A 16,713-nucleotide genomic window follows, 5' to 3' on the forward strand; every position below is an offset into this window, starting at 1 on the left:
TATAATTTTTAATTCCATATATGTATATGTATGTTTGTATGCTATATTCATTAATTTTTGATTACAATGTGCCTTTGTATTTTTGGTTTGTGGCAGATTTAATAAATCTGGATTGCCCCTGAAGATGCTAAAAATGTTTTAGCGAAACGTTGGGCCAGAAAGTGGAATAATGTAGTTTTATTCGCACTAAAAACATAGATCAGACTAGCCTGGTAACATAATATTTGACAATATATGTAGTTATCGATTGGCATCTATAAACTTTGTCCAGGCAAAATTCAATTTTTTTTTTGGTCTTGGTTGACACTTTTCAGGAGACACCCATATTAATTTTTAATAATCAATATAAAATAGCAGGTTTAGGAGCTGGCGAGGCCAAGTCTCAAGTCTACTTTTGAGTGCGGCGGGCGGAAAGCTCTAGTTTTCGCTCCGCGCTGTGGACAAGCTGTTGATCATGGTCAAAAAAGTCGAGTTTCCGATCAATGTTCCTGAAGGCATTACTTTGTATGTGTGGCAGGCGGAAAGCTCTAGTTTCCGCTCCGCGCTGTGGACAAGCTGTTGATCATGGTCGGAAAGAACGAGTTTCCGATCCATGTTCCCGAAGTCATTACCATAAATATGTGGCAGGTGGAAAGCCCTAGGTTCCGCTCCGCGCTGTGGACAAGCTGTTGATCATGGTCGGAAAGGTCGAGTTTCCGATCCATGCTCGCATTGTCTTACGCGGTCGCGAAAATATACGAAGCCGATTACAATTGTACCAAGCAGTTATAAATATTTTGTAATTAATAGTTCCGGGTTAAAGATATTAATTTATTTAGTTACAAAAAAGCGATTCAGATATGAGTAGTCCACTTGCAAAGTGCTCTATGTAAAATTTTTTCGATTTTCAGTTTTTGGTGGTTAACGTACTAGTATTTAAAGTAGTTTCATGTCCACTAACAATACAGTGCGAAATCCTTAATGTTCTGAAAAAAAAATAGCATCATATGTTAGCCATTCTAGCAAAAGCCGCTATAATACTTACTGTATGTATAAATACACTTTCAAAAGTCGCTAGAAGTTAAAAAGTCTTCATCTTCTGATGAACTTAGAACACTGCAAGAAAACGTGGTAGTTTCGGTGTCTATTGGAAGACGTCGTAAAAAAGAAGCAGACCAATCTTCATGGAAGAGAGAACGCGAAAAGCTATAAAAAGCTAGCTATGTAAAGGTTACTGTTTCCAAACTCGCTATATTAATTTTTTATATATAAAATTTGCAAAAACTACCATACTGCGATTTTGTTTTTTAGGCTCTTTTTTGTCCAAATTTTCAGATAATAAAGAAAAAGATACAATTTGGATTTTACTTGTTGTTATAGACGTTTTTTTTTTTAATTTATGGCTTACTATTATAAAATCACATAACGCTGTTTGCAAGTGGACTACTCATATGTCGAAGCCATCATAAAGTTTGTTAAAATCTTGGCATGAACATCGTAAAGCATCATGCATTTCACAGTTTAATTTAGAAATTCTCAACAAAGTCGGGCGCAGTTGGGAAAGTGCGCGAGTCAACCACGCTTACCTCATAAACTGAACAGAAATACAGTTCACCAGCTGAACGAATAAAGTGCAGTGTAAGGGTTTACTTGTTATTTTTTTCAAAATCTCAAGTAAGGTTTTCTTAATGGTAAAAAATGAGTCGGAGGTGTCAAAATAGTCGTAATGCTTATTAAAGTCCTGGCATAGGCAACGAAAAGCGTCATGCATTTCAAAATTTGTTCTCCAAATAGTTAGCTTAATGGGCTTGTAATGTCTAGAAGGTCTAGAAGGAATACAAAACGTGATCTGGTTCAGTAGATAGGGACTATTGACCAACCCGTTCAAGATCTTAATCATGAACAAAACCCCGAGCATCTCTCTACGGCTGTGAAGCGTTGGCAAATTTATGAGTTTCAAGCGGCTTTTGTACGGTGGGAGATTTAATGTCGAATCCCAAGGCAAATTGTTTAATGTGAATAATAAAAATGGTTTCTGTAGCGACTCGAGTCTGTCAGAATGCGTTTGATATCTAGGGTTCCATACGACGTATTCTAAGATAGGCCTTCCTAGGGAGGTGAAGAGAGCTGTCGTGACATAAGGATCTCTGAATTCTTTAGCCCAACGTTTGATGAAAGCCAAGGCGCCCTTGGCTCTATTAACACAAGAGTTTACATGGGACTTGAATTCAAGCTTAGGGCCCATGGTTACGCCTAGGTCGATGAAATTAGTTACCTGTTCAACACTATGTTCACAAATGCGGCAGCTATATGATTGAAAGGGTCTTCTAGAAAAACACATAAATTTACACTTTTTCAAATTAAGTGACATAGAATTTGCTTCGCACCATTTAGACACATTACTAAGGTCCGCCTGTAATTGTTCCCTATCTCCTGGAGCACCAATGAACTTAAATAACTTAACGTCGTCTGCGTACATTAAGCAATTCGAATACTTCAAAATATTTGGAAGATCGTTGAAGAATAAAAGAAACAGAAGGGGGCCAAGGTGGCTTGAGGTACACCTGACGTCACATGAATTACCCGAGATGAACATTTTTTAAAGATAACCCTCTGTTTCGTGCCAATGAAATAAGAAGAAAGCCATCGCAGCAGGATTGGAGGGAAACCAATATTATCAAGTTTGTATATTAGAGTTGAACAAGACACTTTATCAAATGCCTTGCTGAAATCAGTGAATCTCGTTGTCAGCTGTTGGCCTTAAAGCCCTTATATCACAGGTTTGAATTTCTCGCTTACTCTTTTGTTGCAAATATTATGAACAGCTCCGTTGACTGCCCAACCCTTTTAGAAAAAATAACGTTCAATGTCCCTTTTCGTAACCTACGCCATTCTCAATTGTTCTACGTGGAGTTTTCTAAGTATAATTACGCTAAATTTGCTCCACTCTCAAGAGCCCTCTTAGAGTTAAATAATGTTCCAAATCTTGATCCGGCACTACCCCTTGCAACAGTCCGTACCCTCTTACTTAGCTACTTTAACTAGTCTTGAAGTAAAATTGTTCAGTAGTCAGTAAGAATATATTGTTCATTTGACTAATATCATATAAATAAATAAATAAATAAAAAAAATATTATCATCACTAGAAATAACATCATCGGAAACCCATTTATTTTACGTTGTGATTTAACAAAATGATAAAATGACTTGGGATTAGAAACGATGTTAATGCGAATTTTATTAATGGAACTTCTGTAACATTTTCTGTTTAAGGCATTGTATTTATGACGAAGGATGGAGTACGCGACGTAGTGAGAAGACAGGCCTGATTTTTTATAAAGTTTTAATGATTTAGTTTTTTGATTTTTTAAATGCTTTAGCTCCGAGTTAAACCACAAGAGTTACGAGGTCCGGTATTTTCTTTAACAAGAGGGATGAGTTTACTGAATATATTATTCAAGATTTTACTAAAGTGTAAGGCACTGTTCTCTACGTCCCCATCGTACTCAGGCAAGATTATTTCAGATATAGCTATTTTAAGCTTGTCGTAGTTCGCGTATTTGAAAAAATATCGCCGATCTTTCGGCTTTCTAGTTTCAGGACAATAACATGAATCGTAGTGGTGGGTGATAAGTGTCTATAGGTATAACTAAAGGAGCGCCGCGTATTATAGTGCATTTATCAGTATCATCAATAAACGCTAAATCAAGACATTTACCTAAGTTGTTGATAACTGAATTAATCTGATATAGATACGGTGACCATCCGTTCTGTTTTTTGCAGGACCGTACTGTTATTTAAAGGTCTGTCCTGCGTAGTTTTTCAAAACAGAAAACCCCCAAAATGTACTGATTTTTTCCAAGTGTCCTGCCTTTGTCCCGCATTTTTTTCGATATTTTAAAATTAACTTTTCCTAATCGAAATAAAAGCAGTGTCGATAACTAATTGATAACTACATAAGGGTAAGCTAGTTTTAAAGGTTCAACTTGTCAATGCGTTCTAAATATTGTACTGTTATGGACAATGGATGACGAGAAATTGAAGGCCAGCATCAAATATATCGAAAACACTGTTCTACAAATTTTGTGGTAATCGCTTAAGAAAAACCAAGCCAATTTTCCTTTCAAACAAGCGTTTTCGTTATTTTTTCGAAAAACGTGTTTTTGGTACATTTCGAACCTATTCGTCAATATCTCATAAAAAAATTATCCATCAACATATATATTACTTTGCCGATTTCGATGAAAATTATTAGTGTTACAAGCGACCAAAATCGAAAAATTGAAATTTCAATCATTTTCTTTTTACAGTAAATGAAAATCTGATGAGAAATGTAGATGTTACGGAACACAATCTGCACAACAAATATATATTTTTGCAAAGAGCCCATCAAACCTTTCGAACTGTTGGTCGTTTCATGAGATATTGAGGAATAACTGAAAAAGTATTAAAAATACGTTTTTCGAACAAATCTCGAAAACACTTCTTTGAAAACATGGGTATTTTTCGTGTTCAAAGACCCAAAGTTTGCCTAAAAAAATTGCTTTACAGAGGTTCATATTTCGTGTAAAGTAATATGTAATATGCCTTAATATAATTTTGTAAATATTCATTACTAAAAGATTAATACCAATGAAGCAAATGTGATTTATGTTTAAAGTTTAAAATTGGATTAATAATTAAGAAATATACACTCCTCGTTATTTGAATAGCGCATCCTTTTAATATTTAGTAGGTACAGTTTTCCTTTTGTTTGTTTAATATTCATTAACTTTTTATAAAAATATAGCATATTCTACGTCTACATCCCATTTAAACAAATTTTTTAAATTAAAAAAAAAACATAGGGGCGACAATTTTTTTTTGTTGACGGTGCTGCGCATTTTCTTCCATATAAAAATTTTGTCAAGCATACTTTGTATGGTAGAAAATCAAAAAAGGGTGCGCTATTCAAATGATGAGGAATGTATATATGTAGTATATTTTTGTTATTTTTATACTACGCAATTATATGTAGGTAAATTTTTTGAAAAATTGTTCTGCATTTTCAAAATATATTTATGGTCACCGTAGATATAGACCAAGATCGGAAAGTTCGTTAACAAATTGGTTAAATACATCCCGAGAAGAATTTAGCACCTGAATTCCATCCACCGAATCCCAGGAAACACACGCTAGATTGAAATCACCCAACACAACAATCAAATCGGAGGGCTTGACCATGGCTAATAAAGAGAGCAATAATGAAGAATGTTTAAAGTAAACCGAAGGGTGAGAGTTAGGTGGAATATAAACTGCAACAAGAAAAACACTACTTGAGGGGCACCGTATTCTAACACAGAGGAATTCAACATCATCTGAAACAGTGAACTCAACTTTTTCAGAGGAAAAGTCAGTCTGAATAGCTATTAAAATACCCCCGCCTTTTCTATCCAAGCGATCATTTCTACATATTTCATACTTATTACACAATATTTCAGTATTAAACACATTCGGTTTTGGCCAAGTTTCAGTAAAAACCAACATTTCATAATTTAAATCAAAATAATTTAAGTACAGCTCGGTTTATTTTGTATTTAGACCTCTAACATTTTGGTAATAAATATTGAAGAAAAAATTACTTATAAGTTTTTTGATCATGTGGAGGGAATTTGAGCAGTAATCTCATTCGGAGCTCGAGGTTTAAACTCAAACTCTCGAACTAAAGCACCATTGAAAATGGTCGGCGGAAATATCAATTTTGAAGGAAGATATGGTTCTTTCGTATGAAAAAAAGACAATGTCTAATAGCTATGTGCCGGGGGTTAAGTTTTGATTTTATATAAGACTTAATATCTTCCAGAGTTGTGAAAAATGCATTAATTTTTTAATGCATTAATGGTATTTAAAGCAATAATGTTAATGTAAAAAATTAATGCATTAATTTATGAAATTTAATGCAAATGAATATTTCAATGCATTAATTCTGAAAAATGTAATACTAATGAAATTTTTTTTTCATTAAATTATCCAAGCTAATGCTAATGAAAAAATTGTAATGCACTAAAATGCTTAATACTTTTGCTCGTTTGCATTATTAAAAACCATTAAATTTTTTTTTCTAGTAAAATATAAATAACCTCTTTTTGAAGGACTTGGAATAATTAATAATAGTTTTTTCAGCTTCATTATATTATGCGTATTTGTAGAAAAATTCTTCTAAACTTTGTGCGATGTTTTATTAAAGCCAACGTGCATGCAACGCATGGTGCTTTTATAGATTTTTATGTTGATTGTTGATGCATACCGATTACATATATTAAGTATGAGCCAAAAACGGACAGATAGCCAGTTTAGCAGCGCATGTACACGACTGAGGACCTACTCTGATCTAAATCAATCAATAAACCGTTTCTTAGTTCCATTTGACAATGTGATTTTACGTATTTAACGACAAATGCCATTGAACTTGACATAGGGAAAACCAGCCTTAACGTCCGTCACTATCTTTTTTGACCTTAAAATGCTACCCTCAACGTCAGCAAAGAGTTTTTACTTTCAAAATAAAATTAGTTAATGGGTTTTTAATGCTTGTTATAGTTGTAATGCAATATATTATTGCAATAGCATTCATTTAAACATTTTAATGTTAATAAAAAAAAATAATCATTAGCATTATTTCTTCGGTATTAATGCATTGAAATTTTCATTTACATTAAATATCAAAAATTAATGCATTAATCTCTTTCATTTACATTAAAATGCTATGCATTAAAAAATTTAATAGCGTAAGTGTCTTGAACCAGAGGATCATTACACACCCTTTCAAGGGTACGAAACGAAAAAAAATCCCATTTGGCGCAAGGCAAATGTTCGCAATTACCGCTTGTAACAAAATTAACGTGTCTTAGGTCTCAGGATTGCCTGAAAAGATCTATTTCGTCCTGGCAGAGTCGCAAACTTTGGATGTTATGAAGCCAGCCTTTAATAAAGGAAAACTTGTTCGTGATATCTCGATCAAATAGTATGTATACTGCTTCTGTAAATATTTAAGGAAGTGTTCCAAAATTCGCTCCGAGCGGACGTCATTGTTGATCATTTGATTTAAATAGTTGTTTGTCAAACATTTATTACTATAGTTTGATCGGAGTTAATATATTCTTCAGTAATTAATCATATTATATTAAAACATAAGCTTATAATAAATAGTCTTAATAAATCGTGTTCCAAAGTTCGCTCCGAGTGCGTTCACTATTGATCTTTTGATTTAAATACTTGTCAAACATTCAGTAGTGAAGTTTGATCGGAGTTTATATATTCTTCAGTAATTAATCATATTACATTGAAATATAAACGTATAATATGGTTGAAAGTTAGAAATTATTTAGTCTTAATATGAATAATATTTTATATCGTGTTCCAAAATTCGCTCCGAGTGCGCTTACTACTGATCATTTGATTTAAATAATTGTTTGTCAAGCATTTAATACTATAGTTTGATCGGAGCTTATATATTCTTCAGTAATTGATCACATTTTATTAAAATATAAACCTATAATAGCGTAGAAATTGTGAAATTATTTTGTTTTAACGTGTATGGTCTGCCAGAGACAATTGGAGAAAACTGCAACTACTCGTGAAAACATACATTAAAAGCAATGTAGATGGAAGTAATAAATATTGTTATTAAAATTAGATCCATATATAAAACTTTTTACACCAGTTATTTGAAAAAAATCGTTATATATTTTTGCATATAACATAGTTTCCATTAAACGCATAAAGTACATATTGTAGTAATAAGTAAGCAGTTAACCCTTAGCATATCTCCTTAGCCCTAAGTATATAAAAGTATCGATGTAGGGTTAATTTGAACATTACTGCCATACCTAAACAAAAGCGTTGGGCGGAGCGGTTTCTGACGCTTAGCGTTAGCGCCGAAGTGCCATACCTAAACAAAAGCGTCAACGCTACGTCAAATGCAGAAATAACACCAACAATAAGCATAGGTTTGTTTGTGTGTAACACGAAAATGACAGTTTTGCCCTTTTCTGCAGCCAACTTCAATACCTAACGCCCTGTCAAAATCGGATTTTCCAACCGCTCAGCAGCGTTGGCGCCGCGTTGTTTCGGTATGCTTCATACAAATTGTACGGGCATGAGAATTTTTTGACAGCCAGACAACGCTGACGCTTTTGTTTAGGTATGGCAGTTAGCCGTTAGCGTAAGTTTGCTATTATCCTTTATTCTTCACCATCACTCTTAATCAATATAATGCTTGGGCGATGCCGTCGTTCACCGTTCGCCCTGCTATTTCGCCTACTTTAACAGAATTAGAGCGGTAGCGAAAAAAGCTGATACCATTTCGTCGCACTTACAAGTTAGGTGACCATATTTTGAAAAACGAGACCATATTTAGAAATGATGAAATGATAACAAATATAAATGCAAGGCAAGGGGGAATTATTATAAATTATTTTATTTCAAGCCAGGTTTAACGAATCGATCACTGTATTTTTCAACCATCAAAAATAGTTCGTGTTATATGCTGTTTTCTTCTAAATCTTTGAAAGTAAAAAAACATACGGCCACCCTTGGCATGTACGGCCGCCATCGCCCAGCAGAGCGATAGAAATAAATCTATCGCCACGGAACGTCGCCGAGCGAACTTCGCATTTCGCTTTGGCTGTGTTTAATTTCATATGCCGACGGGTGTTCTAATTTTGACAGCGGTAATTTCGCGCTCGGCGCTAAAAATAAAATAAAAACCTATAATAAGGCGAGATCAGCTATTTCCACAATTTCTTCAAAATCACCTATACCTATAATCATTTACATTTTTGTTGTTTTCATATATTGAGCTATTCAATCTTGATAACATACTGTTTGATATCGGAAACGTTTTTAAGCCGAAACTATTAGCCTTCATATAACACTTTATTCGAACTATTGAATTAAGGCTTTCCAACCTCATCCTATTTCGAATCTTAGTTTTTGTTGAATTCATTACGGAAAAAACGCGCTCAACATACCATGTGAGTACGGCAAGGATAATAATATGAATTCATGTACTTATATTTCCAAACATTTACTCCGTAAGCAATTATCCAAAATTCTTCAGAGTCGGATGGAAAGGCTCTGAGAAAAGTTATTCCATGGGAAAGTTAAAAAATTTGAATATTCAGTTTCCGCTGCTTTTCTTTCCTTCAAAGTCAAATAGTGAATTGGCAGGTCCCTGAAACTCGCCCTCTTGTGATTCACACACTTTTCTGGTGACAAAATCCAAGCTTTTTTAAAAGTATTTAATTGACTAAACATTTTTGACAGTATTTTAATATGCTTCTTAAGTCAAGTTTATCACGCAGTTCATTAGCCTCTTCTGTAAAATTATCGTGGAAAACTAAGTTTTGTATGTTTTTATAATTGGAAAAAATTTATTTGAAGGGAAAACATCGCCAATGGCGATTTCCTAAATTTTTACGCGCAAATATCCAAAAAAAAAATCGCCAAATTGGCGCGAAATCGCCAAATTTCGACACTCTGAAAAAGAATGCCAATAAAAGAAAATGGACAGTGAAGATTTAGCAAAATATAGCGTCATGCAGTTGCGTGCGTGGTTGCGGCAGCTTCAGCTCCGTCAGAATGAGTACTTTGCGTACGTGACGCTCAAGGATGAAACTGACAGTTGAGTAGACTGTGTGTGTTTGCATAGAGAGCGTCAGTTTGGCAACCCTTGCGTCGACGGACCCAACGAACGTTGGCCAATACTCAACTTTTGACGCACGTAAGTCCGACACTGCTGACAGTTGTATAACCCCGCGTTTACACGAGTCAAGACAAACGAAAATAAGCATTANACCATGTGAGTACGGCAAGGATAATAATATGAATTCATGTACTTATATTTCCAAACATTTACTCCGTAAGCAATTATCCAAAATTCTTCAGAGTCGGATGGAAAGGCTCTGAGAAAAGTTATTCCATGGGAAAGTTAAAAAATTTGAATATTCAGTTTCCGCTGCTTTTCTTTCCTTCAAAGTCAAATAGTGAATTGGCAGGTCCCTGAAACTCGCCCTCTTGTGATTCACACACTTTTCTGGTGACAAAATCCAAGCTTTTTTAAAAGTATTTAATTGACTAAACATTTTTGACAGTATTTTAATATGCTTCTTAAGTCAAGTTTATCACGCAGTTCATTAGCCTCTTCTGTAAAATTATCGTGGAAAACTAAGTTTTGTATGTTTTTATAATTGGAAAAAATTTATTTGAAGGGAAAACATCGCCAATGGCGATTTCCTAAATTTTTACGCGCAAATATCCAAAAAAAAAATCGCCAAATTGGCGCGAAATCGCCAAATTTCGACACTCTGAAAAAGAATGCCAATAAAAGAAAATGGACAGTGAAGATTTAGCAAAATATAGCGTCATGCAGTTGCGTGCGTGGTTGCGGCAGCTTCAGCTCCGTCAGAATGAGTACTTTGCGTACGTGACGCTCAAGGATGAAACTGACAGTTGAGTAGACTGTGTGTGTTTGCATAGAGAGCGTCAGTTTGGCAACCCTTGCGTCGACGGACCCAACGAACGTTGGCCAATACTCAACTTTTGACGCACGTAAGTCCGACACTGCTGACAGTTGTATAACCCCGCGTTTACACGAGTCAAGACAAACGAAAATAAGCATTAATTGTCATATTGTTTGAGTAAAGTAGCCATCCAGATAATAAATTGTCTCCCAAAAGCCAGAGGAAGTGACGAAGACATCAAGAGAAGTGTGAATAGATTAGTGAACAAAGTGTGAATGTTTTGCTATTTTATCTGAAAAATTGACTTGTGTAAACGCTAGGTACGCGGTCAGCTGATTTTTGTTTGCAGACGCAACACCTTCATTGTGGCGTATCTCTACTGCACTTACTCCACTTCCTTCGCATACTTCTCCGTTATTAGCGTACAAGTACCCATTCTGACGGGCCTATTAACGATGGACCTATGGCCGAGCGAGGCAGCTGTCCCGTATTGGACGGAATGAATTCGCATTTAACTGAAGACGAGCGAGATGAGCAAATGGACACAGAAGGCGAAACAGCAGCGCAAACATACGAGAAAAACAAAAACAGCGATGGTGCAACGCAAGCAGAGCAACCAAATCAACAGAGTAGCGCCAGTGTAGCAGAATTGGAAATGCTGAAGCGGGAAACCGAATTGTTGCGACAAGAAAGACTTGCTAGAGCGAGAAAATGTTCTTTTGCTACAAACAATGCGTGGTGGTGAAATACCTAGCCGCGCAGCTGCAGCCCGGCAAAAAATTTCATTACAAATGATAAAAACTCTTGTACCCGATTTTGATGGTGGTCTGAATTTTAGCATTTGGGTTGCACAATTGAAAAGCGTTGCCGATGCATATATTGTGAACGAGAATGAGTTACGGCTTCTAATGCTTAGCAAATTAAAGGGCAAAGCACAGAAATGGTTACAAAGCAAGCCGGATTTTGCAATCAAACCGAATTTTAATGCGACATTGCTTCAAAGCTAGAAAATGAAAGGCTGGCGGAAAATTTGTCGAATATTTAAACGACAAGGTAATACTTGCTAACCCATTGCAACTTGAGGAAGAAGAAATTGTAGAATACGTGATTGAGGGTATAAGTGAATATCGTCTACGAACTAAAGCGTATTTACAATACTACTCAACGCGCAGTTACTCCAAGCTTTCTCCAAGGTGGAAATCAAAGCAAATTCAACAGCAGCAGATGCAAACCATCGTCACAGTATATACAGTAATAAACCTTTTTGAGTACTAGTCGGGGGTAAAATCTGATAAGGGTTGATAATGAGAAGGAGTATGAATTTTGCCGATTCAGAGTTGCATACAAATTTACTGTGGTATGAAAGAGAGCAACAACCGTACTATGTCAGAGTGGAACAGGTAATTTTGTAAACACTTTTCTTATAATTATAAGAGATAATTGCTATTTATTTTGCAATAATCCGATATCCAGTGTGTAGCCAGAGGCAGTGGCATGTGAGCCTCACTAAAATCTACTCATCATGTTGGAGCAGCTCCGGGTAATAGACCATTGAATATGCTGGCTGAACTTATTACCACCTTAACCTTCGGAGTCTCCAAGCAAATGCGTGTCCTGAGTTTATACGGTAGCCATTCATAGCAATTACTATTGTATGTGTGTATAATTCATATTGGTGACATTCTATACTTTGATCCTGAGTATTTTTGAGGAGCTCCGGGTAATGGTCGCTCAAACTTGGGTGCGCTTAATGAGTTCTCTGGGCGGATGCGCTAGCAGGCTTTGGAGTCTCCATAACTATACAAACCTTTTTTTTTTTTGTTTTGGAATAAAGACTTAAATATATTCGGAAATTAAGAATTTTCCTTGATAAATTCACAAAATTCACGTTTTTCATAAAAATATATTCTTACAATGGATATTTTATTGATTTTAAACTTACATTTATGAAAACTCCATTCATTGCTATAATTACGATTTGAGTTTCCAGTTTAAAGAAATACGAGCAATAATTATGTACTTTACTATTGATATTATTCTTAATTAAGCATTGATATTATATTTAACCTACATTTTTTTCATAAATAACACAACTATATATATTTTATCCTCGAAAAGAACTTTTTCTTATCATGAGGCGAAATTCCCCACAGTAAGTGTTGCCGTGCGCGCAAAACGAAAACGCTGCACACAACCCAAAAGTACTCCTCGGGGACCAATTGTTGAAAAACTGCGAAAAGGTTTATTACTGTATATACTGTGCCATCGTGAAGTACGATGCTACAACTGCAATATTAAAGGACATATTGCAGCCGATTGTCGTAAACCAAAGAGAGAATTTGGGGCATGTTAAAGGGTGAACACACCAAAACTGCGACACTTACAGCCTAATCATGTATCTCGAAGCGAACGTTCGTTTCGTCTGCCAGACGTTTCTTTCGTGTGTTGGTAGTATATAAGTCGAAAACGTCTGGCAGCACGAAAACAGCTGATCGTTACGTAGTTTTCGTCTAGTTTGGAATTTTTTAAGGCGAATAGAAGACGAAAGTGAGACGACAATCGTTGAAAACAGACGAAAGGTTATTAGTGATCGTTAAGATGGAGGGTTCTGCCAGGAAAAGTAAGAAAATAAAAAATATAACTTGGTTTAAGGAAATATATTAATATTTATGCTTGTAGCTCTGAAAAAAACTACAACCACTCAATTTGAAGTACTTGTAAAAGAAATGGAGAGAAATCCTGACCTGGCCAGAGGTGTTGCAGTGTTTGGATCTGATCGAGGAAGGGTAGAGGAGCGGTGGGAGGAAATTATGAGGAAAATTAATTCTCATGGTCCTCCTACAAGAACGGCCGTCGAATGGAAAAAAGTAAGCATAAGTGCATAAATTGTATGTGGTAGATAAATGCTTGCGCACTATTTCCATTTTACTGACATTGAATTTTATTTTATTTTTATTTTTCAAGATATGGGCTGACTTGAAAAGCCGGACAAAAAAGAAGATTGCCGAAAACAAACGAAGCCTTACTGCTACCGGTGGTGGCCCATTCCGTCACTCTCCGCTTTCCGAAATGGAGCAGGCCATAGACAGCCTGGTTTTTATTTCGAGGTCAGCAGCCCGGAGCGGCAGAATTTTCGGCATTCCTTCGACGGCGACCTCTAACATGTCAAGACATTCGTCGTTGGAGGAAATGCCTCCTTTACTTGTGACTGAATCGCCAACACTTGACCAACGAAGGCAACAAACAACCACCCTTCAATTTCCTATAAGGCACAACCAACCACCACCAGTGGGAGTAGTAACTCCCACTACACAGACAACCCGTCCTACACCAACGCACACGTTACGTTCCACTAATAGGAAGCGCACCTTCCAAGAGACAGTGGCTGAATCTGCCAAAGTCCAAGCAGAAGTCGCTAAAGTGCAGGCTGAGGCTGCAAAAAAAATGGCAGAGGCATCAATGCTGCAGGTGGATGCCACAAACAAATTAACTGCTGCAGTGGAACGCCAATCTGAAATTTTTGAAACATTTTTGGAGTACTTCCGGAATTAATTTTCATACCACTATTGTGAGAGTATTGAAGTGATATTTTGTTTTTTTTTGTGTAAATATTTTTTAAATTTAAGTGTGAATTGATATTTTGTTGCATTTACTTAGTTTATATGTAGATTTAGGATTTAAGACTGAAAAGATATTTTGTTGAATTTTTATGTAAATATTTTATTAATTTTAAGACAAATGAATTTTGCTGGTGTACCTGAATTCTAAACACACATACTTTATAATAAAACTGCGATTATAACAAACTCTCTGCTATTCTCATTCTAATAAGGGCAGCTGTATTCGAAATGTTACTTTTTTCCAGTTCTTCTTCGTAACTAACAAGATTCTCCATATCTGGGCTCTCCAATGGAATTTGATGTTTGAAAAATATACAAACGTTATGAATAGCACAGCACACATTTACAATTTGTGTAACTTTTTCTGGTGAATAGTGTAGCCCTCTCGAGCCAATTATACATCGAAATCGGTTTTTCAAAACACCGAAACATATCTCAATTACATTACGAGCTTTCGAGTGCTTTGTGTTGTAAATTCGTTGAATTTCATCGGCTGCGCTTCTGAATGGCGTCATCAAGTATGGCTGCAAGGGGTAACCAGAATCACCTACAAAAATTTTCATTGTCAGTAATAGTTTTATAGCCTTTTTAAGTTTTAAACTTACCGAGTAGCCATGTGTTGGTTTTTCCATTGTTATAATCAGATTTTAGCTCCTGTTCTGCGTGACTCACATTCCAAACAAATGAATCATGATTCGCCCCTGGATGCCTAGCGTCAACAAATGTGATTACCATGTTGTGATCGCATATCTGTAAGGAAACTCAGTTTGTGTATATGTATACTTGTAAAGATAGTAAATCATTAACCTACCGCCATTACATTAATACTGTAAAAACCCTTGCGGTTGAGGTATAAATGGTGGTTGTCACTTCCAGGCGACTTAATTCGAACGTGTGTTCCATCAACACAACCAATAACCCTAGGTATTCAGTATTTCTCAAAGAAATATTCTTTAACTGCATTTTCCTCATCTATGTTTCTCCTAAAATTCACCCATTTCTGGCAAAAATGGTCCCCAAAAATATTTAGGCATTCTCTGATCACGTTGGCTGCAGTTGACTGCCCCATCGACGAAATATTTTCGTTATTAACAGATTTTTGGTAACTGCCGGTGGCGAGAAATCTTAAAAAAGTCGCGAGTTTTAGCTGGTGCGATAGGTGGGTGCTTCTATGTGATGGAGCCATGTGATCTTTTAATTCGTTTAATATGTATTGGAATATTTCTTTATTGATTCGGAAATTTGCAACAAATCTAGAAACGAATACATTGTAGCATACAAAAATTATTTGCTAATCTTGAACTTACTCAGTTTCAGGTAGTTCCATTACATTGGTGTGGTCTCGCAATCTCCTCCTCTGTATCCGCCTTTCCCTTTCTTCGGAATCCTCGGCGTCCATTAGCGCTATAGCAGCATACATTTTTAAAATTTAATTTTCCTTATATTTCTTTCCGCAACACAACCAAAACACTTTTAAGCAAAACCAAAATGTAAAAAATTCCGATGTTGCCCATTTAAAATAAAAACCATTGAAATAAGCTGAAAATATTAGAAATCTAAGAAAAACTCTTTGGAAGTACATCAAAATTTCATCCGGCAACATCATACAACGTAACCGAGACGATTGCAACGTAATCGACGTAAAGACAAGACGAAGACGAACGACAGAGTTACAAAATTGCAATCCGTGACGATATCGCCTACAGACGAATCGTTCGTGCGGCCTATCGTTCGAGATACATAATAAGGCTGTTAGAAATTACTACCAGAAACAAACTAGAAGGCTTTGAAATTATTTTTTTTGTATTATATAACTTGGAAGTTTAGATGTTATTAAAATGTTAAAATATTAGTTATTATTTGCTCCATATGCAAGTGATCGGTATTTTCATCGCCCACGCGACATAATGTTCTGCACGACTACATCATCGACTTTACGCGATGCGCACAACTACTTTGTTTTGCACTCTTCAATGTTTTTCACTGTTTCAACTGTTTTCTGCAAGATTTCTTTGACAATTGACCAATATTCCCCAATAGGACGTGGCTCTGGGCTATTGGGTGGATTGCAGTCGTGAGGTACAAAATTGATGTTATTTGCATTATACCACGGCAATGTGTCCTTGGCATAGTGGCAGGTTGCCATGTCCGCCAGAACAGTGGCCTACTCCTTATCTGTTGATAAACTTGATCATTCATTGTCCCGGATCATTCATTGTCCCGGATGAGAAAAAGGGCTGCTCTTACGGCCACAGGATCAAATAGCTTGCCAAACCATGTGATTTTTTGGAAATTTGGACTTCATTTTCAGCTTACAACTTTCAGGGGCATCTTGACGACTTGCACCAGTATAAAAATCTTGACCTGCAATATATTTTTAATTTTTATAGCAGTAGGTTTCGTAGTCCATAACAATGCAGTTGTATTTTTTAATTTAGAATTCATACAACTTCCGAATGCGGGATTTCGCTGTAACATTCTACTTTGCGCCTCGGTCTGGCGCTGTTTGAGCTGTAGAACATCTCAATGAAGCTTTCCGCTTTACCTTTTGTTCGAAAAACTGCGATCTTCGTACGGGTTTTGCAACATAACGCGACAAAATCTTCGGATTT

The 16,713-nt window shown here is 36.0% G+C and overlaps 2 protein-coding genes across 5 annotated transcripts in view; both read right to left on the minus strand.

Annotated features, from left to right (window-relative positions):
* Positions 1-16,713, minus strand: part of Hsp110 (heat shock protein 70Cb) — a 92,338-nt gene that overhangs the window by 16,908 nt on the left and 58,717 nt on the right. The gene's annotated exons all lie outside the window — the stretch shown is intronic.
* LOC108364646 (putative nuclease HARBI1) lies at positions 14,075-15,499 on the minus strand. Its single transcript, XM_017618407.1, has 3 exons — positions 14,913-15,499; positions 14,707-14,851; positions 14,075-14,648 (listed from the first exon to the last, which is right to left on the minus strand). Exons 1-3 carry the CDS (start codon positions 14,916-14,918, stop codon positions 14,278-14,280), a joined length of 522 nt encoding a protein of 173 aa, XP_017473896.1. The 5' UTR covers positions 14,919-15,499; the 3' UTR covers positions 14,075-14,277.

The sequence above is a fragment of the Rhagoletis zephyria genome, unplaced genomic scaffold (genome assembly GCF_001687245.7).
Source record: "Rhagoletis zephyria isolate East Lansing unplaced genomic scaffold, Rhagoletis_zephyria_1.1 Rzeph_scaffold_01621, whole genome shotgun sequence".
NCBI classification, from domain to species: domain Eukaryota; kingdom Metazoa; phylum Arthropoda; class Insecta; order Diptera; family Tephritidae; genus Rhagoletis; species Rhagoletis zephyria.